At 44.7% G+C, this 21,319-nt stretch overlaps 1 protein-coding gene across 1 annotated transcript in view; it reads right to left on the reverse strand.

Moving 5' to 3' along the window:
- The window catches only part of nectin3a (nectin cell adhesion molecule 3a), a 129,651-nt gene that overhangs the window by 45,004 nt on the left and 63,328 nt on the right, over positions 1 to 21,319 (reverse strand). The window contains exon 2 of the mRNA XM_079574387.1: positions 20,601 to 20,948. Coding sequence (XP_079430513.1) covers positions 20,601 to 20,948 — 348 coding nt within the window. The remainder of the gene's footprint in view (positions 1 to 20,600; positions 20,949 to 21,319) is intronic.

The raw sequence follows: 21,319 nt of genomic DNA on the forward strand, positions 1-21,319 counted from the left end.
AACTCAACCAAAAAATGACAAAAATTCAACCAAAAAGTGACAAAAATTCACCAAAATGTGACAAAAATTCAACAAAAATGTGACAAAAAATCACCAAAAATGTGACAAAAAATCACCAAAAAGTGACAAAAATTCAACAAAAATTCAACAAAAATACAACAAAAATTGACAAAAATTCAACAAAAAATGACAAGAAGATCATGCAAACTCCGGTCCAGGTGGGAATCAAAAAACAAGGACGAAATTGCAACAAAAAAAGCAACAAAAGAGCAACAGAAAAGTGACAAAAAGTCCACAATGAAAACAAAAGTCCAAAAAGTGACGACAGCGCAGCAACAACGCGGGGAACATGATCCACTTAGATGAGTTCTGTAGGTCTTAGCTTTCAAATGAGCCGTTACTCTGGCCTGTAGGCTGTAACCTTTTATATTTGGGTGAAGCTGATCTGGAGAAAATGCACTTGGCTAAGAGATGAATATTCTGAAATCAAGTTGCTTTCTCGAACTGTACTTTTCTGATTGAGTATTTTAAAGCTGCACTGTGGAACATCTTCGTGCTTTTTATCGGGGGCACGTTCCGCAGTCTGGCTTTAAAGTAACTCTTGTGTGTTCCGTGGCTCCGTCCGCCTCCACCGTCTGAGTGTTGAGTTAGAGCTGTCAGGGAAGCGAGCGGAGGGGGGCGATTTTCCCCGTCTGGCCCCGCCCCCTCGCTGACGTCAGGCCGGGGAACCCCATCCACAGGGGGGCGGGCCCGAGCGACCGTGCATTTCACAGCGTCAGCATCATCACACGTGAGACTCTGCTCATACGTGGTCATTGTGAAAACATTCATCGGAGCGTGTTAATGTTTAGATTGGCTTATCTCCTTTTCCTTGACCAAGTAAACGTTCTCAGGAACAGGAATCGTGGGAAATCTCACCTCGTTTTATCACGAACCTCTGCACAGATAACCTGACAGATTACAGAGCAGATAACATCAGCACAAACGTGAAAGGCTTCTATTGAAATGTGAAGCTGTCCGACAGAAACACAACCAGCTTGATCCAGTCACAGCAAAACTATGTTCAAAACTCTAAAGGATTATGTCTTTGTTTTTTAATAGTGCAGCAGAAGGGATTTACGCTTTTTGCAGGTAACACATCTGTATCACTATCTTACGCTTTATTGGTGAGAAAAAACAATCAATCTCACCTCCCATCCTCTCCTCTTGCTCACCTGTGCTGTGCAGCTGCTTCAATAAAAAGACTCGTTCGGTTGTAGTTCGCTGCTGAATATTGAACCCTTTGTCTCCTGTGTCCTCTATATATGTTTGTCCTCACGCTTACTTTGCGATGAACGGACCAAAGGTTCCTCAAAGATGCGCCAGCACCTCAAAACAAAACTCAAAACATAACTCCAGGTGAGGCAGCAACATTGAAACTCAGTAAAATGCTCTAAGAAGTTTATGAGTTTTGCATAAACCCTCTTCAAAAGTGAAAAAGCAGGTTTCCCATGTATTACTTAAAGGGGGGGTATTATGCAAAATCGACTTTTTCAAGCTTTCCATCATGATATTATGTCATTCCCTCATTAAAAACATGCCTGAAGTGTTGCCTTGGCACATTCACGTATTTTTGAGTAATCTGTAAAAACTCTGATGGCGGCCATTTTAGGGATAGGTTTGCCTGAGTCCTCCTAGGAACGCCCCCACCTCCTGGAGACGCCTCCGAGCTTTCGTCACCAGCCGAGTAAGACATTCGCTACAGCCATTTTGAGAGAGCAATTTTATACAAGGCAGTTATTCTAATTTACTGCATTTACAGACCAACAGAAGGTTTGGTCATCATTGTAGTGTGATATAGACTGGTGCTATGTGATTGAAAAAGCATAATACCCCCTCTTTAAAATGATCAATTGTAAAATGCCAATATAAGTAAGTCTCACACAATAACCAACAACAAACAGTGTCATGTCTGCTTTAGGATGAGACTGAATCTGAGCCATGCAGTCAGACTGAAACAGCAATCGATTATTCAAATCGTTGACAACTATTTTAGTAATTGATAAATCGTTTTCTGGCTTACACAGACTCAAAAAGAGCAAAAATGACATGACAAGTCTATTCATTCACTCCACATTCGATGGCAGTGAGTTACTAATGTCGCCCCAGCCGCCCTCGGGCAGACTGACCATTCACCACGTGGCTATGATATGCTGTTTATATCCTGATCTCTTATTATGTCAGCGCCCTCTGCTGAACATGTGTGGAATTCTTTCCTTTTTTAAAATTTAAGCTCCCCCCTAGTGGCTGGAGTGAGGTATTTTTTTGAGCAAGAGACTTACTTTTTTGGAATTCATGTTCCTCAAGGGTCCACATGAAATCATCTCACGGGCCACCTTGACACATGTTGTAGTTCAGGGGTGGCCAACTAGTCAGAGACCAAGAGCCGAAATTTTCAACCTTGATCCTGTGAAGAGCCACAAAGGCACCGACCATAAGCGAGATCCCGGGGCGGTAGTTTATTGTGATTAAATAGAATGTGACCGTTTTATTTAATCACAATAAACTATAACTTTATGCCTTTTGCTTTTTTTTGTTCAATAATTGTGTAAGATTTAATGGTTTTACTCCTCACCAAGATTGAAATACATGTATATTAACTGAAATTTTGTGCTTTCTGCTCTGACTGAGACAGATTTTTTTTTTTTTATTGCTGGGGTGTGTTTGTATGTGGGGCCCTGCCCACTGAGCCCCCTCCTCTGATTCGCCCCTGGCCTGTGCGGTCAGTGCAGCTCGGTCCTGACTGGACTGTGCAGAGAACGCACTCGAGGCTACACAAAGTTCATAAAGTTTAACCAGGAGCCTCTTGAGGACGTCTGAGATTGTGTTTTAAGTCGCATCTGTTACAGTTACTGTCACATGTGAAAGAAAAGTCAATGACTTTGTGTATTTCCGCGTTACGATGCCGCGCTTCGCCTCATGTGCTTCAAAGGAGCTCCGCTTTTTTCCATTTCCTAATTTTGATCTTTTTCTGTGAATATGAAGCAAAATTTCATCAAATAAAGAGTAGCTGATCAGGAACCTGAGCTGATCCCAGTGCCACGATCTGCCTGCCTGTTGTTTAACCTACATCCCGCTTTGAGTGAGGCTGCACGGACACCTTTACACGCCGCCTTGAAATGGAGGGAGATACAGACTCTCATTCATGTGTAGAGATGGAAACAGGGTCTATAGGACGATGGTTGGATTTTTGGTCAAAGACTGTTACAGTTTGTGGGAAATATTTACCAATTATTTTGCAAAGAGCCGCATTGTATTAAACATATCCAATCATGCAAAGAGCCGCACTCTGATTGGCCAAGAGCCGCGTGTTGGCCACTAGTGTTGTAGTTCAATCAACAGTGACACGTGCAGAAGTTATTAGCCAAAACTCATCATGGATGAAGCAGTCGAGGATTTAGCCTCCGTGTTCTTGTCAGTTTATATTCAGTTCTTGCTAATTGCTGATTGGTTTATTTCACTGACAATCTGTGCGCGTTAGTCCTGCCCCTTCGCACTGCTCCACTTGCTCCGTGACTAGACTGGACAGGGAATAGCAAGGCAGAGCCAGGCAAGTAAACTGCATCAATATGTGTCTATGTCTCAGGACAATTATCCCATCAGAAAGAACAATCAACACCAAGGGTTCACTTTAAGTTTACTGCATCGACATGTCCTCAAGCGGCGCCACTTTATGTGAGAGAAAGCTTGAAAAAAAAATGTCACGGTCCATTCACAGCCAAGCGATTAATCGATTAACGGCAGAAGAATCGATGACCACATAAGTTGTCGCCCTGAAGTCACATGTTTGTATAGGTCTAAACACATGGGTCGTCTGTCTTTGCGACTTGCTCGGAGCGAGACTAAGATCATGACTCGGGTCCGATGGTGCGGCCGTAACCCTGACCGTTAACACCAGGAGGGGAGTGAGTAAAAGCAGCAGAGTCGGTCGGGAGCAGCGCGAGGTTGGTAAAAGAGCAAATGTCCGGAGAACAGAGGCTCAGCTGTCGGTCTGAGACTCGCTCGCGGCCCCAACCGTTGTCGTGCCGGGAGCTTTACGGAGCAGACTCTACGGCCGCGCTGCGCTTGTCAACACATCCAGGCCTTTACGGGATTTTCCGAGCGCAGCCGCCGGACCGGACACGTATAGAAGCATGAGTCACCGGGGAGGACGATTCTGCACTGGAGCGAAAGAGGAAGTGAAATATTTCTCATTGGAAACACCACATGCTAAAAATGTTATTACAAGTAGCTGCTTCTGTAAAAAGTGAGTCACGACAACAGAGTAAAACCAAGTACGGGATAATGTATAGGAAAATAAGTACGTTCAGGGTTCACAGTAGTGGCAGCTAACCTAGCTACTTAGTTGAAGGTGCAGTTGGAGGAATGGTGGTGTCGGACTCCCGTTAACTTCACCAGTGATTCCCCCAATTTTTCTCGCAGAGACGGGTGGAGCGTTCATTCTGAAGAGCCGCATAATAATGTGCACTAATGGTCGATGGCAGGGATAGGCAACGTGAGGCCAAATCCAGCCCTCCAGCACAGAACCTCTGGCCCTCAAGATGATTTTGAGAAACATTGTTACACAAATCAGAGAGTACTTTTAACACTATTAGAGTTAAATGGGAGAAACAAAGGTAGAAATACTGTCAATACACCCAATGAGGTCAAATATTATGTACAACACTGGCATTTGAAGGATGTGCACTGGAAAAAGAATAATCGTTTCAAGGAAGAAATGACATAAATCTACTTGAATTAAGAGATTAAATCTAAGGTTTGAGTAGATCTGTTCTGGTCTTAGACGAGATAAAACCTCTAGTAGTCGTTATTCTCTTAATTCAGATCATTTTGTGTCATTTCACGTTAAATTCAAGGATTTGTCTTATTTCAAGTGGGTTTTATTCTTGTTCCGTTGGCGCTATAGCGTTTGTATCTTGGGATTAGTTCAAACCGACTCAAAATCAACATAGAAGAACTTTTATTCAAGCAATTTTTCCAGTGTTGTGCTTTACTTTGGGTTAATAATCAGCGGCTTCGGCCCTCGGTCTATTTACAATAAAGAAAATCGTCCCTCCGCCAAGAAAACTTGCCTACCCCGGTCTATGGTATATTTCCAATACTGTATCACCATTAACACAAACCTCTGCTTTTATAAAACACTGGGGGACAAAACTCTATTTATCCCACATTTGCCCGATTCTTGACATTCATATCAGATTCCTGAAGGAAGCGACTATTCCCCACGGTCGCAGCAGTGCGGGACAATATTCCTGCCATTAATCGTAACACGTGGTAACATTTCACAACAGTTTGTGACGGCTCATGATAACTCTGCCCTGAATCATCAAATTCCATCCACATTTGTGATCCTTGGTCACAAATGAGGATTTGTGGCATTCATGTCAGAGTTATGTGTAAACAAACCTTAAGGCCTGACACGTCGTAAGAATCAAACCAACTGTGAGAGAGTAAAATTAAATAGTTCTTTATCATACTGGGCTATGCTGTACAGTTGTAGTGTCTCTGCTGTAGCGCTGACTGTGTTGCTCAGGTGCTGCCCTCAGCCACTGAATGTTTTTATTTATTGGTTTATTTGGTCGGGACAGTGCATGACAATGAACATGCACATGCACACTCTCATTCATCCTGGCCGATTGTACATGTTTTAGTCGTAGGTAGGGATGGGTACCGTTCGTTTTTTTCCGATACCACTACTTACTACTTACTAACGATACCTGCTTTTCGGTTCCGGTGCCTTAACGGTACTTTTTTTGATACCTATGTTATTTTAATTCAATAAAAATAACGTGTATAAAAAGCATCATTCAGGAAAAAGACCGAAAACAGCACAACAGAGGCGACACAGGAGCAGCAGCGTCGCCTGAAACTTCCACTTAAGCAGAGATACAAAGAGAGAAAGGACATTATTCCCTCCTGAGCTGCAGAGTCAGATCCACATCAGGACACGGTTTCTTTCAGATAAACGTTTCTAAACTCACTGCACTTTGACGAAGCGAAAGCTCCACACGTCAAAGATCCTCACATGGTGCGAGCGCTCACTCTGTCACTGATCATTTACCAAAACTGGACCAACAATGTCTAACACAGAGTGAGCGCTCACTTTTCTATAAACCATCTTGGACATTCCCGTCTCTGCAGCTGCTGTAAAGTTGTAACAACAGCACGTAAGCTCCGCCTCCGGGTCTGTCGCTAAAGGTAAACACGTCTTTCTTGTTGTCACGGCTTGGGTTTTGCTTTTCAATTTGTCTAAAATCTAAAGTTTCTTATTCAGTCATGGTTTATAACTGGTTTAGTTTAGCTCTGGGTTTTACGACCGGAGTAAGTCCTGGTTTAGACCTGGCTCAGTCCTGACTCAGACCGCGGCTCTGCCTTCTCTATTACAGAAGTTTAGTACGTTGTAGCTTCGCCAGTTCATAGGCTACTCTAGTTCTCTTGTGAAGTCTGAAGAGGCCTGTGAGTTATAGCTATATAAAGGTGTAGCTTTTCTTCGCTCCATTTGTGCTGAAGCGGCTCATTATCTGCACATACGTGCATTTTTTAGACTCAATGCGGGTCTGGAGAGAAAAAGAACCGAAAACTGGCACCGAAAGGCTCCGTCCAGTTGGGAATCGAATCTGAGACCTTCTCGCTGTGAAGCACGAGCGCTAACCACTGTGCTTGCATATCAGTATGACGCTTGACAGAGGGTATTTATCCCTCTTCTGTGGAAGCCTAGGAAGACTTGAATGGGACAAGCTCAGTGTCTTGAGTTCATGTCTCCGGGTCCTGCACCGATGCTAAACAAACATAAAACATCCATCTCCTAATTCTTTTTTTTCCTCCAGCCTCCACACGGCGAGCCCTGGGTGGAGACTCCGTGAAGGGGCAGCGGCAGGAGGAAGGAAGGAAGGAAGTCTGCAGGAAAGCATCACTTTGTGCTGGGAACACATTCAGCGACCTTTTGTTTTGAGAGCGCTGACAGGTCATCGGGAAATTTACTGAGCAACAATCCACTCCACTGAAAATCAGCGGCCAGGTCCGGTCAGCGACAGAGGCCGTGTTATTGATGGCTTTATTAACGGGAATCCATCGGCCGGGTCAGACTCGCAGCATTGGGCGATTTATCACAGTTCCAAACGATCTCGACCTCAGTGAGTTGATTCTTTAAATGTAGACTCTTCCGTAAAAACATATGATTAGTCGTGGGCCTCGTTTCCACCGTGCATTGGTTCAAAGAGACAAACGTGGTGAGTTTCAGGCTGAAGCGGAGTTTATTTTCCACAAAACGCTGTAGGGAAAGTGATATGACAGAGGTCGCAGATGTACGACCTCAGATCTGCGTTTTAAAGCTACTACTCAAGGTTTTTGCGCTTTATCCTCTATTCACGTTTCTTGAGTGTGTATTGCAAGTACAAAGGTCTGGCAGTGGGTTTTTGTCTGGACCATCCTGGTCTGGTATAGAAGAAAAAAAGGTTTAGTTACGACTGGTATTGAAAAAATAAAAGTATTAAAAGCAGGAACTGAAAAGAAAAATAGTATCTATATATTCTGGTTTTGACGCTGTTGCTCCCATTCTCGTTTGCAGTACATCGTCACTGTTCACGTGGACTTGCAGTTTCTCTTAAGCTAAAACAAACTACTCAAAGCTGCTTCATTTAGGCCGTGTTGATACAATAACATTGAGAAACTATGACTGGTTCAAGTAGTTTCAAGTACCTGGGTGTTCACCTCAACAATAAACTGGACCGGTCGTACACGCCCTGTACACCTTCTACACCACCTTCTGACTCTTTATGACTCTGTGGTGGCCTCTGCTCTCCACTACGCTGCCGTGTGCTGGGCCCCGGGCCGCACAGAGCGGGACAAGAACAGGAGGGCCAGCTCTGGACTCTGTGGAGGAGGTGAGGGACATGAGGGTGTTAGCCAAGCTCACCTCCATCATGGACAACACCTCCCACCCACTGCACGGGACTGTAGAGGAGCTGAGCAGCTCTTTCAGTGGAAGACTGAGACACCCTCAGGTCTTTCATCCCCACTGCTGTCAGACTGAACAACAAGACTGTAAAGTAACATGTGCAGTAACTCCTTTGCAGAAATACACACAATAATCCCTGTATTTACATCACTTACCTTGAGTCACTCTGTGACGTAAACCTGCTCTGCCACACTGACTACAACACTTTTGTTATAATCTGTTTACTTATTATTTACTGTTCATACTTTTGTCCCCACAAAGTCCTTGGTAGTCATTGTATATAAGATACCACTATTTTACGATTTAGTAGTTTTTTCCTCACATTTCCTGCCAATTTGCTCACATTGAGTGTTTCTAAGAGCTGAATGTAAAGTACATTTCTCCATGGTGAGATCAATAAAGGCTCATCTTATCTTTATAAGACATTAGACTCTTATTACGTTATGTACCTCGAAAAGTACTAAAACACATTATTCTATTCTGTATGTGCTATGTAGGTACAAGTTCAGGGTTTATACAGAAAGAAGGAAGTCAAATGTAATGCTTTTTAATGACATTTTTAATGTTCCACTTACTATATTTCAATGCCAGAACGCAGTGTCATAATTTTCCAATGCCAGTTTGAATCTGATTTCCCTGTGGAAACCCTGTAGTTATTACAGATCGTTACAAAGCAGATTACATTGTTCTAAATGTTGTTAGGTACAAATAAAGTGAAACCCTGATCTTTCTCCACATGGACTCATTTGTTTTCGAGCTCCACCGCCCAATGAAATATTCAACAACTCTAAACGATGGAGTATCACTGTGCTGCCGTGCTGTTCCAGTGCGTGCCGTGGCTTCGCTTCACACGTCTCGCCTTTACCTTTTGTTTAGTTCAGTTGAAAGGAATGAGAGCGGCGTCCAGGCTGGGATCTGTGAGCGTAAACAGAGACGTACGAGCAGCGAGAGCACCAGAGTCTGCAGGAGGAGTTGTTTTGTTTCCCTTTGTCTGCTCGATTTCTGCCGAGGAAAACAGTGAAATATGTGGCCGACATAAACAAGCGGCGCGCAGAGGGCTCGTAACGCCGGAGTTCAATCTCACTGCAGTAAACCCCACGGAGTAACTGCTTTCCTACATGACGGGGCGGCGGCGGGCGGGCCGTGTTTCTGCAGTAATCACATGTTTGCATTTTGTGATACGAGGCTGTGTCCGAGTGTTCGCCCCTCAGTCACTACAGACCGGACTACACAGACTCTGGATCCTTTCACTGGATTAAAGTCAGTGTTTAGTCGTAAGTGTTTCCTTTCACAATGTGCGCCGCTTGTCAGAAAACTCAATTACATAAATTACATTTAACAATGGCAATACATTTAAACCCGGCGTGAGAAATTAATGTTCACAAGGGGCCACATTAGAAACCTGAACTGAGTCAGAGCTGCCAATAACTCAAACCTCTTCTGCCAAACTCCCTCCTATTGTAAATTGCACTGTTTTTGAATAGCAGATGCTGTTATTTAGTAGGACGTTCACTTTCATATTAACCCAAGGACTAAACCACGAGCAACCAGGCCAAAAACAGATCTACGACAAAACTAAACAAGACAAAGGCTACGGGAGGAAGGTCGTCATCCAGTAATTCTTAAAGAGGGGGTATTACGCTTTTTTCAGTCACATAGCACCAGTTTATATCACACTACAATGATGACCAAACCTTCTGTTGGTCTGTAAATGCAGTAAATTAGAATAACTAATAAAATTGCTCTCTCAAAATGGCTGTAGTGAATGTCTTGAAATAGGCCTCTGTCTCTTTAAGAACCTCTGAGCCTTTCCGACACGCCCCCTCCACACGCTGTCTGTGGCATCAGTGGGGAGGGGGTTCTGCTGAGGAGCAGTGGTTGGTTACTCGGCTGGTGACGAAAGCTCGGAGGCGTCTCCAGGAGGTGGGGGCGTTCCTAGGAGGACTCAGGCAAACCTATCCCTAAAATGGCCGCCATCAGAGTTTTTACAGATTACTCAAAAATACGTGAATGTGCCAAGGCGACACTTCAGGCATGTTTTTAATGAGGGAGTGACATAATAACATGATGTAAAGCAGGGGGAGGCAACGTCAGGCCCGGGGCAAAATCCAGCACAGAACCTCTGGCCCTCAAGATGATTATGAGAAACACTATTACACAAATCACAGAGTACTTTTAACATTATTAGAGTTAAAGGGGAGAAAATAAGGTAGAAATACTGTCAATGCACCCAATGAGGTCATAACACTGGCATTTGAAAGAAGTGCACAGGAAAAAGAATAATTGTTTTCAGGAAGAAATGACATAAATCTACTTGAATTAAGAGATTAAATCTAAGGTTGGAGTAGATTTGTTCTGGTCTTAGATGAGATAAAACCTTTAGTAGTCGTTATTCTCTTAATTCATATAATTTTGTGTCATTTCAAGTGAAAAACAATTATTTGTCTGATTCCAAGTGGGTTTTATTCTTGTTCCATTTGTATCTTGTATTAGTTCAAACCAACTCAAATTCAACATAGAAGAACTTTAATTCAAGCAATTTTAAGTCATTTATCTCATGATAGTAATATTTCCAGTGTTGTGCTTTACTTTGGGCTAATAATCAGCAGCTTCGGCCCTCGGTCTATTTACAGTAAAGAAAACCGGCCTCCGCCAAGAAAACTTGCCGACCCCTGAAGTAAAGCTTGAAAAACTTGATTTTGCATAATACCCCCCCTTTAAACAACTCGCCTCCCCCTCAGCTGTGCGGGCCCAGGCTCCTGTCTGAGGGAATGACACCCCTTTGGAGTCATTCAAACACTATGGGGGGCAAACTCCACACAGGTGAATTACCGTGCTCCAAGTCCAGACTTTATGAAGAAGAAAAAACCTCAGTGGTAAATGACAGTGACACTCGTGTGCGTCGATATTTAGGCAATTCCACTTCTTCTCCTCTTTAACTTCCATCGCACAGAAGACGGAGTGCTTTGCAAACACAACGGCTAGCCCCCTTTAAACTTTAAAGAGATGCTGCCCCCCACCTGGGTCCATGTGAAGCTAAAACACGATGCATGTCCTTGTCTGTCACTCCGTAGGTTTGGCTGAGACTGGGCCATGTGAGGCTCGCTCTGTGGGGGTTTTCCCAGGTCTGATTTAAACAGTGGTGGTATTACAGTATATGGATATTTCATTCCAGTGTTTTTCCGTGATCGTGCGTCCCTAATAAGGACACATTTGAACCACAGCGGACATGACTGTGTCAACTAATCGTTGCAGCCCTGGTTTCTGCAGCAGCACTTCCCTGTGGTCAGCGCGTGTTTGACCCGGGCGTGGGCGCTCGGTTTGCAGCGAGGGGGAGATTGTGACGTGTTTGCCCCAGAGACCGAGACTCTAACATGTTCCTGTCACATCACCTTCTAAAGCGCCTGCAGGCCGCGATTCAAAGCAGAATGTCAGCTTTTTGACCTGGTTCATGGTTAATGGATCTTTCTCCTCACGTTGTTGCCGCGTTGTTGACTTTCTTGCTGCGTTTTCTCATCGTTGTTGCTCTTTTATAATTTCATCTTTGTTTTCATCACATTGTTTTGGTCGCTGTTTCAACACTTTTTCCAGGACGTTTTTATTTGGGTAAAGCCAAACTGGAGAAATTGTCACTTTTTTGTTGAATTTTAGTTGAAATTTAGTCACTTTTTTTGTTAAATTTTTGTTGAATTTTTGTTGAATTTTTGTCACATTTTTGTCACATTTTTGTCACATTTTTGTTGAGTTTTTGTCACTTTTTTGTAAAATTTTTGTCACTTTTTTGTAGAATTTTTGTCACATTTTTTGTAGAATTTTTGTCACTTTTTTGTTGAAATTTAGTCACTTTTTTGTTGAATTTTTGTCACATTTTTGTCACATTTTTGTTGAATTTTTGTCACTTTTTTGTAGAATTTTTGTCACATTTTCTGTTGAATTTTTGTCACTTTTTGTTGAAATTTAGTCACTTTTTTGTTGAATTTTTGTCACTTTTTTGTAGAATTTTTGTCACTTTTTTGTAGAATTTTTGTCACATTTTTTGTTGAATTTTTGTAGAATTTTTGTCACATTTTTTGTTGAATTTTTGTCACTTTTTTGTTGAAATTGTGTCACATTTTTGTTGATTTTTGTCACTTTTTTGTTTAATTTTTGTCACTTTTTTGTTGATTTTTTGTCACATTTTTGTTGAATTTTTGTAGAATTTTTGACACATTTTTGTTGATTTTATGTTGATTTTTTGTCACATTTTTGTTGAATTTGTGTCACTTTTTTGTTTAATTTTTGTCACATTTTTGTTGAAAACTTGCCTACCCCTGATGTAAAGCTTGAAAAACTTGATTTTGCATAATACCCCCCCCTTTAAACAACTCGCCTCCCCCTCAGCTGTGCGGACCGAGGCTCCTGTCTGTGCTCGGTTTCAACGGGGTTACGAGGTTGGGAACTGCATTGTGTTTTCTGCAGAGGCGGTTCTTCTGTTCGGGCGGTTTACTCTGTCTCGGACTATCCTGCTCGACTACAACCACGTCATGTAAACACTGTGACTTTAACGGACAGAAATGCTGACTGCGCAACCACCAGAAGAACCAATTACCGCCTGGATCCACGGTGGCAGCCCTGTCCTCGGCCGAGCTGCTCATGTATTGAGTTGCAGCAGCGACAGCGGCTGGTGCAGGAGCGAGGCTCGGCTCCCAGCAGCCTGGCACCCATTGATTGCTCCTCAAACGGTGCCTGTCATGGCTTTTCATTTGCCGTTTCCGCTCCTGAACTGCTCTCAAAGCTACGTTAGGCTGTTTGAGAGGAAGATAGTCTCCCATTGAAACGCATGAAGCCATTAGAGACCAAAACAAGCGCACAAAGTCCATCACTGTTTTCCCTCTCCACTCTATTTGATTCCAGTTACGCTGATATTGATCCGTAAACCTGAAAGTGCACATGTATTACTCTCACTAGATACGAGCTGATGTGTTTCCCTCCAGAGAGAGAAATATAAAATGGAAATGTTTCTTTGATGGACTTTTTACAAGTCGCCACCTTGGCCTCGTCCAACTCGATTCATCAGACGCTGAACAATGTCCAACCCAGGAGGCGCAGATCCAGCTTTTTGGCTTCTGATACTGGGGGTTTGAGTATCAGCTGATTCCTGATAATGACAAGAGACTTCCTGAAGAGCGGCCGCTTTGAGTGAAGAAGTGAATGGTCTTATTTTCTCCGGAGTGACGTCAGTAAAGTCTGATGTTAATAAAGTGTAACGGAAAAACATTCATCAAAGATCACAGAACTTTTCTACACTAAACATCCTCAGCTACATTATTATTATTACTACAAATATGTTACTCTACAGCAGGCGTCTCAGACATGCGGCCCGGGGGCCAAATGCCGCCTGCGAGGTAATTTTTTGTGGCCCGCGAGATAACTACTTATTTATATTGGCCCGCCGGTAAATTGCATTAAACACCAACGCTGCTGCGGACGCGAGAACGTCGACATCAGACGGGGAAGGAGACGCGGCGCTTCTGCAGACGACTTATCAACTTTTTTCAACAAAGAAACAAAAGCAGCGACTGAGAGAGAGGAGCTTCTGAAACAGGTGGAGACGTCAGAACGTGAGGAGAAACTTCAGTTGTTCAGCTAAACATGAGCTGGAAAAGTTACAGCAGCAGCAGAATGACAAAAAGCACCTTTACATATTTACCTTTAGGACTTTGCAAAGCAAACACATTGTATAAGTGTTTAAAAGCGTCACAGCAGTAAAGTGAGGAGCCTTTTCTCTCAGAGCTGCATTATCAGGTCAATGAATCTTTACTAAGGACACATGTGCGACACATGATCCATAGTTACATTAAAATAGAGAATATGGAAATGTATTAATATACTGCAAATAATTACAGCAACACTGACAGTAAAAACATAAGCCCATCAGTTCAAGGTCAGAGGTCAGTGACTCCACATTATTTAAATGAGGTGAATCTGAGCTGATCTCAAACACAGAGTCTGGGAAAGTGTCCAAGTCGACACATTCATTGATGTATTTATTATCTGACAGGGTCATTGAGAATGGACACAGAACAAAACAAGTTTGAGGCTGATGCTTTTAGCTGGTGCTCATGATCAGCTCTAGTCTCTGGTCGGGCTTTTCTTAGCTACATTAAAATGCCATTTGTTTCTATAACAGGCTCACAGACAGAAACTGGACCTGCCTCCTGAAACATCACTGATGCCCTGAACCAAAATGGGATTAATTACAAAAAAACAAATTGTCTAAGTCTGTAATTTCAAATGTAGAAGCTCAGCAAATGTTTGGCTGATTGGAAACCTCTAGAGGCTTAAACATGTGCAGATACAGGCTATTTTAAGTTATATTATAGCAAACAATAAAAAGTTGCTAAATCATAATTGACTTAAAGAGGGGGTATTATGCTTTTTTCAGCCACATAGCACCAGTCTATAGCACACTACAATGATGACGAAACCTTCTGTTGGTCTGTCAATGCAGTAAATTAGAATAACTGCCTTATATAAAATTGCCAGAAATTCTGGCAAACCATCCGGCGCCTCAGGAGGGGGAAGCAGTGCTTCACCAACACTGTGTACAGTGCGGGTGGGGGGCTGCTGACCTCGACTGGGGATGTCGTCGGACGGTGGAAGGAGTACTTCGAGGACCTCCTCAATCCCGCCGTCACGTCTTCCGATGAGGAAGCAGAGGCTGGGGACTTGGAGGTGGGCTCGCCCATCACCGGGGCTGAAGTCACCGAGGTGGTGAGAAAGCTCCTCGGTGGCAAGGCTCCGGGGGTGGATGAGATTCGCCCTGAGTACCTTAAGTCTCTGGATGTTGTAGGACTGTCTTGGCTGACACGTCTCTGCAACATCGCGTGGCGGTCGGGGACAGTGCCCCTGGATTGGCAGACCGGGGTGGTGGTCCCTCTCTTTAAGAAGGGGGATCGGAGGGTGTGTTCCAACTACAGAGGAATCACCCTCCTTAGCCTCCCCGGTAAGGTCTACTCCAGGGTGCTGGAGAGGAGGATCCGGCCGATGGTTGAACCTCGGATTCAGGAGGAACAATGCGGTTTTCGTCCTGGTCGTGGCACACTGGATCAGCTCTATACCCTCCGTCGGGTGCTCGAGGGTTCGTGGGAGTTCGCCCAACCAGTCCACATGTGTTTTGTGGACTTGGAGAAAGCGTTCGACCGCGTCCCTCGTGGTGCCCTGTGGGGGGTGCTCCGGGAGTATGGGGTCCGGGGCCCTCTGCTAAGGGCTGTCCGCTCCCTGTATGACCGCAGCAGGAGCTTGGTTCGCATTGCCGGCAGTAAGTCAGACCTGTTCCCGGTGCGTGTTGGTCTCCGCCAGGGCTGCCCTTTGTCACCGGTTCTGTTCATTACTTTTATGGACAGAATTTCTCGGCGCAGCCAGGGGCCGGAGGGTGTCCGGTTTGGGAGCCTCAGAGTCTCATCTCTGCTGTTTGCAGATGATGTTGTTCTGATGGCTTCAACAAACCAGGACCTTCAGCACGCACTGGGGCGGTTTGCAGCCGAGTGTGTAGCGGCCGGGATGAGGATCAGCACCTCCAAATCCGAGGCCATGGTTCTCCACCGGAAAAAGGTGGTTTTCCCTCTCCAGGTCGGTGGGGAGTCCTTACCTCAAGTGGAGGAGTTCAAGTATCTCGGGGTCTTGTTCACGAGTGAGGGACGGATGGAGCGTGAGATCGACAGACGGATCGGTGCAGCGTCAGCAGTGATGCGGTCGCTGTATCGGTCTGTCGTGGTGAAGAGGGAGCTGAGTCGGAGGGCAAAGCTCTCGATTTACCGATCGATCTACGTTCCCACCCTCACCTATGGTCATGAGATTTGGGTAATGACCGAAAGGACAAGATCGCGAATACAAGCGGCCGAAATGAGTTTCCTTCGCAGGGTGGCTGGGCGCACCCTCCGAGATCGGGTGAGGAGCTCAGCTACCCGGGAGGAGCTCGGAGTAGAGTCGCTGCTCCTCCACGTCGAAAGGAGCCAGCTGAGGTGGCTCGGGCATCTGTTTCGGATGCCTCCTGGTCGCCTCCCGCGGGAGGTGTTCCAGGCATGTCCTAGTGGGACAAGGCCTCGTGGAAGACCCAGGACACGGTGGTGGGACTATGTCTCCGAGCTGGCCTGGTGTCGCCTCGGGGTCCCCCCAGAACAGCTGGAGGAAGTGTGTGTGGATCGGGAAGTTTGGGCATCTCTGCTGAGACTGCTGCCCCCGCGACCCGGCCCCGGATAAAGCGGAAGAAAATGGATGGAATGGATGGATATAAAATTGCTCTTTCAAAATGGCGTTAGCAAATGACTTGAAATAGGCCTCTGTCTCTTTAAGAACCTCTGACCCTTTCCGACACGCCCCCTCCACACGCTGTCTGTGGCATCACAACAACACTGTGCTCGTTGTCTCAACTGTATTGAAACTACAATCGGTGCATTTTAATTTTTATTGTTGGAGAGGAGCTACTGTTTATCACTTTGTGAACAATGGCCACACAGGATATTATTTGGAAACGAACCTTCCACACCGGACGCTTGGAAGGGGCTCTTGCCTGAAAAATAACTGCTGTTTGGAGGCTTCTCTTTGCATCTGCCATGCCCTATGGATCTCTAACTATACCCCCATGGACGACACCAGGATCTGCAGGAGCCCATACGATTCAAAGACGGACATTATCTGTGCAGGTGGACAATGGTTTTTCGAGGTTACCCGTTAGCTTGTTATAATCGACTACAGCTCATTGTTGATGAAAAGTCTGTAATAAACCACAAATGTGTAAAGCCAGGCTCATTGTGTGATCATCGTAAAGGCTGCTTCGAGTAGTTGCCGGCTTTATTGACGTTATTTGTGCATAATATGCTGCCTGTTTTCAATGAATGTTGTGAAGGTGAAGGTTGTTAGCTTGTCGCGGCTAATAGTGCCTTAGCTCCGGGAGAAAACCACTCGGCTACGACTCACTGTAGATGAAATGTGAGCAATAAACTACACAATCAACAAGCCAGGCTCCGTGTGTGATCATCATAAAGGCTGCTTCAAGCAGTTGCCTGTTTTAGTGACGTTTTCAATGCATAATATGCTGCTTGTATTCAGTGAATTTTCCCGTTAGCTTATCGCGGCTAGCTTGTTAGCTCCGGGAGAAAACCACTCGGCTACGACTCACTGTAGATGAAATGTGAGCAATAAACTACGAAATCAACAAGCCCGGCTCAGTGTGTGATCATCATAAAGGCTGCTTCAAGCAGTTGCCTGTTTTAGTGACGTTTTCAATGCATAATTTGCTTGTATTCAGTGAATTTTCCCGTTAGCTTGTCGCGGCTAGCTTGTTAGCTCCGGGAGAAAACCACTCGTCTATGACCCATTGTAGATGAAATGTGAGCAATAAACTTCCAAATCAACAAGCCAGGCTCCGTGTGTGATCATTGTTAAACGGTTCTTTATGTGTGTGGTGGTTTTATTGACTTTATTTGTGCATATTTCTCGTTTCCACGTGATGACTCGAGGTTTAGCTTAGCATTAGCTTTCTCCGGAGGCTCTGTGCATCATCAAGGCCCAGCGCAGAACCAGACACTGAAATAAGTGTTCTTGTCACCGGTTTTAATCCTGGGTGTTTCGGTAACAGAAACACTGATGTGTGTCTTTGTAAAAGTCTGCTGTGGCTCCGGTTCACAACACATGAAGCTAATCCTCCATGATGACTCTGTTTACATCTTAGGGCTAGACACTGCGGGGAGGGGGTTCTGCTGAGGAGCAGTGGTTGGTTACTCGGCTGGTGACGAAAGGTCGGAGGCGTATCCTGGAGGTCGAGGGCGTTTCCTGAAGGAATCAGGCGTTTTATCCCTAAAATGGCCGCCATCAGAGTTTCTACAGATTACTCGAAAATACGTGAATGTGCCCAGGCAACACTTCAGGCATGGTTTTAATGAGGGAATGACTTAATAACATGATGTAAAGCTTGAAAAAGTCGATTTTGCATAATAGGCCCCCTTTAATATAAAAGGCTTCGTCTGTTGCGGCCCCCGACCAACACTGGGTTTGCATTTTTGGCCCCCAGTCCAAATGAGTTTGAGACTCCTGCTCTACAGCATTACATCAAATAAAACATAAACACTTTGCCGCTTCAGCTGTGGTCAATAGTCATTTATTACTTTAAGCAAAACAATCAGAGTTTCTGCCCCAGCTTTGATCAGTTCCCGCTGATCAAAAATAGGTTTATAGATGTTAAAAGTAACTCAGCGATCGTTTTCCAAGTCAAAACAGGCATCGTTTCAGTATCGGATATTTGGAATATTGGAATCGACACCGGATATTGTATATTTTCAAGTATCGGCTCCGATATCTGACACCATTATCAGATCGGTGTAGGGCTGGGCAGCTTATCGAATTTAAATCTAATCGAGATTTTAATAAAGGTCGATCACGATGATGACGTTTTAATCGAGGAGAATTGGCCGGTCCTGTCGCAGTCTGGAAAAGAAATATGTATGGTGCAGCTGCAGCGCCTGTCAGGTCAATCCCAGGGAAACACTCAGCCCAAACAAACAGGAAGCACAGGATGGCACATGCGGCACAAAGAGGACCTGGTGCTTTTATGAGTAAAATCAGCTACAAAGATGAGCTAGGGCAAAACAGAAACACGTGGGCGCCTCAGAGGACCAGGACACACACATGATTTTTTCGGTGCATGGTCTAAACCAGGACTAACCCAGCAAAACCAGAAGTCAGGACTAAACCTGGACTAAACAGGACTAAACAAGACGATCAGGCGACAGCAGAGGAATAAGGTCAAACCCCCAGAGCCTCTTGCTCAGCACTTCTGCTCCGACAGCTGTGCGGACAGAGGCTGATCAAGGTCAACTTTATTTATACGGCACTTTTCACACAACCTATGGGACAAAATACATTTACGGGCGCCGGTTTGTGTAAAAGCCAGCGGTAAATGATCAGTTATTCAGCCTCTTATCCTCGCTAACTTCTACCATCGCACAGAAAACCGCTCATCTTCACATTTTCCACAAACGCAGCTGGAGTCAAAGCGATAAATGCACCTAATTCATCGGATATCACTTCAGCTTCATCATCCACAACTGCTGTGTCCCGCCTCAGTGAGGGCTAATCCTCCAAAAACAACGAGCCACATGGTCCTCGTGCTTCTGCTCTTAGTTTAGCCCTCGCTCTGGTCGGTGATGATGGTGATGATGATGCCTCAAAGGATATTTTTATGGAAAATGAGCTGCGGGACAGATTGAATTGCTCGGGAGCCGTGGTTTGGCCTCCTCTGGTCTAACCCGACAGGCATGAAATTAGCTCTAAATCACAACAGATAGAAACGCATTAGAACCACAGGCTTGAAGCTCCACCGGGAACACTCGCGCCGCAGTTTGGGAATCATCAGCGTAGCTATTATTAGGTGTGAAACTCCCTCTTTCTGCTCCTCCAGTCGACTTAAACACTCGCCTGCAGCCAAGTCAAACCAATGCCTTTACCATGACCTCAGTAAACATCGTTACACATGAGTGATGTTCCATATTCCCGTGTGTTTCCAAGGCTTAACCCCTTAACTCCCACCTGGACCGAGCACATTTTCTCCAGTTTGGCTTTGCCCCAGTCCAAAAGCTTCTGGAAAGAAGCTGTGAAAATAGCAACGAAACTGAGATGAAAACAATGATGGAAATGTGACAAAAAAGTGTAGAAAAATGGATGAAAAAGTGGCAAAAATGTCAAAAGAAATTGACAAAAAATGTACGAAAAAATGACAAAAATGTGATAAAAATGTGACAAAAAAATGACTAAAATGTGACAAAAAATCGACAAAAAAAGGACTAAAATGTGACAAAAAAAATACAAAAATGTGACAAAAATGTGATAAAAATGTGACCAAAAAAATGACAAAAATGTGATAAAAAATTGATAAAAAATTGACAAAAAAATGACTAAAATGTAACAAAATGTGATAAAAAAATACAAAAATGTGATAAAAAATTTACAAAAAATTTACAAAAAAATGACAAAAATGTGACAAAATGAGACAAAAAAAATACAAAAAAACCGACAAAAAAGTTACAAAAATGAGTTGAATCCCCCCAAAAAATTCTAATAATAATAATAATGCATTGGTTTTATATAGCGCTTTTCTGGACACTCAAAGACGCTTTACATTGCACTATTCATTCACTCCATACTCGGTGGTGGTAAGCTACTATTGTAGCCACAGCTGCCCTGGGGTAGACTGACGGAAGCGAGGCAACCAGTCTGCGCCATCGGCCCCTCCGACCACCACCAACACTCACTCACTCACTACATTCGCTAGGCTTCCTGGTGTTACTAAACGGTCTCCCATCCAAGTACCGACCAGGCCCTTCCCTGCTTAGCTTCCAAGGTCTGACGGGATTGGGCAGAGCAATGACCACAAATCCAAATAATTATAATTCCAAATTATGGAAAAAAATCTGATGACGTGAGGAAAAAGTTCCTCTCGGTTCAGGCGGGAGTTAAGAGGTTAAAGTGACCGACCACACGGCTCCAGGTCAAGGCAAAGTCAGGTACAAATTAAAGGTACAAATGTTATTTATACTCTCTCGTATACTCCACATGACTCCAGACGTACCTAGTACACTGACGTAGGTGGAGGCCTGCGTGTTGCCCAGGGGGAACGTGGCCACTTTGCAGGTGTAGGAGCCGATGTCGTCGAAGCCCACTCCCTCCAGACTGATGGTGGCGTCCCGCGCAGAGGCGGACACGAAGGACACGCGCCGGGCGTACTCCGCGGGCACGGACGTCCCGTACTCGGGGTTGAACACGGCCAGGGTGACGGGGCCCGAGGGCAGCCGCCGCTCCCACGAGCTCTGCGTCAGGGTGAGGTTCGAGCCCACCTCGATCCGGCAGCTCAGGGTGATGTTCCGGCCCAGCACCGCGTTGATCCGCTCCGGGACGGTCACCTGGCTGCAGCACACACCTGCGGGACAAGGACAAGGGTGAGGCTACGAGGTCTCTGACAGATACTGCGACTGCAATATGACATGATTTAATCTTTTATATACGGGATTTGTTTCATTTTTCACGCTTTGAGCTGCAGATTCACTTGTAAAACTGCTGTTAAACATCATCATACTCAGTTTTCAGTTTCACGCAGCAACAAGACACAAATCTGCGAGAGACAAAGAGGCAAACACAGCGCTTTCACACTCTTTCTCCCTAAACAGCGACATAAAAACATTCTCTGAGTTGCAAAACGCTGCTTGTTTTTATGAAAATCCGCCTCATATTCACGTCAAACCTGCTGTAAAGATGCTACAATTTGATGAGCGGAGGCAATCGTCTTTTTTT

This window comes from Gobius niger (genome assembly GCF_951799975.1).
Source record: "Gobius niger genome assembly, chromosome: 1".
Lineage (NCBI taxonomy): Eukaryota > Metazoa > Chordata > Actinopteri > Gobiiformes > Gobiidae > Gobius > Gobius niger.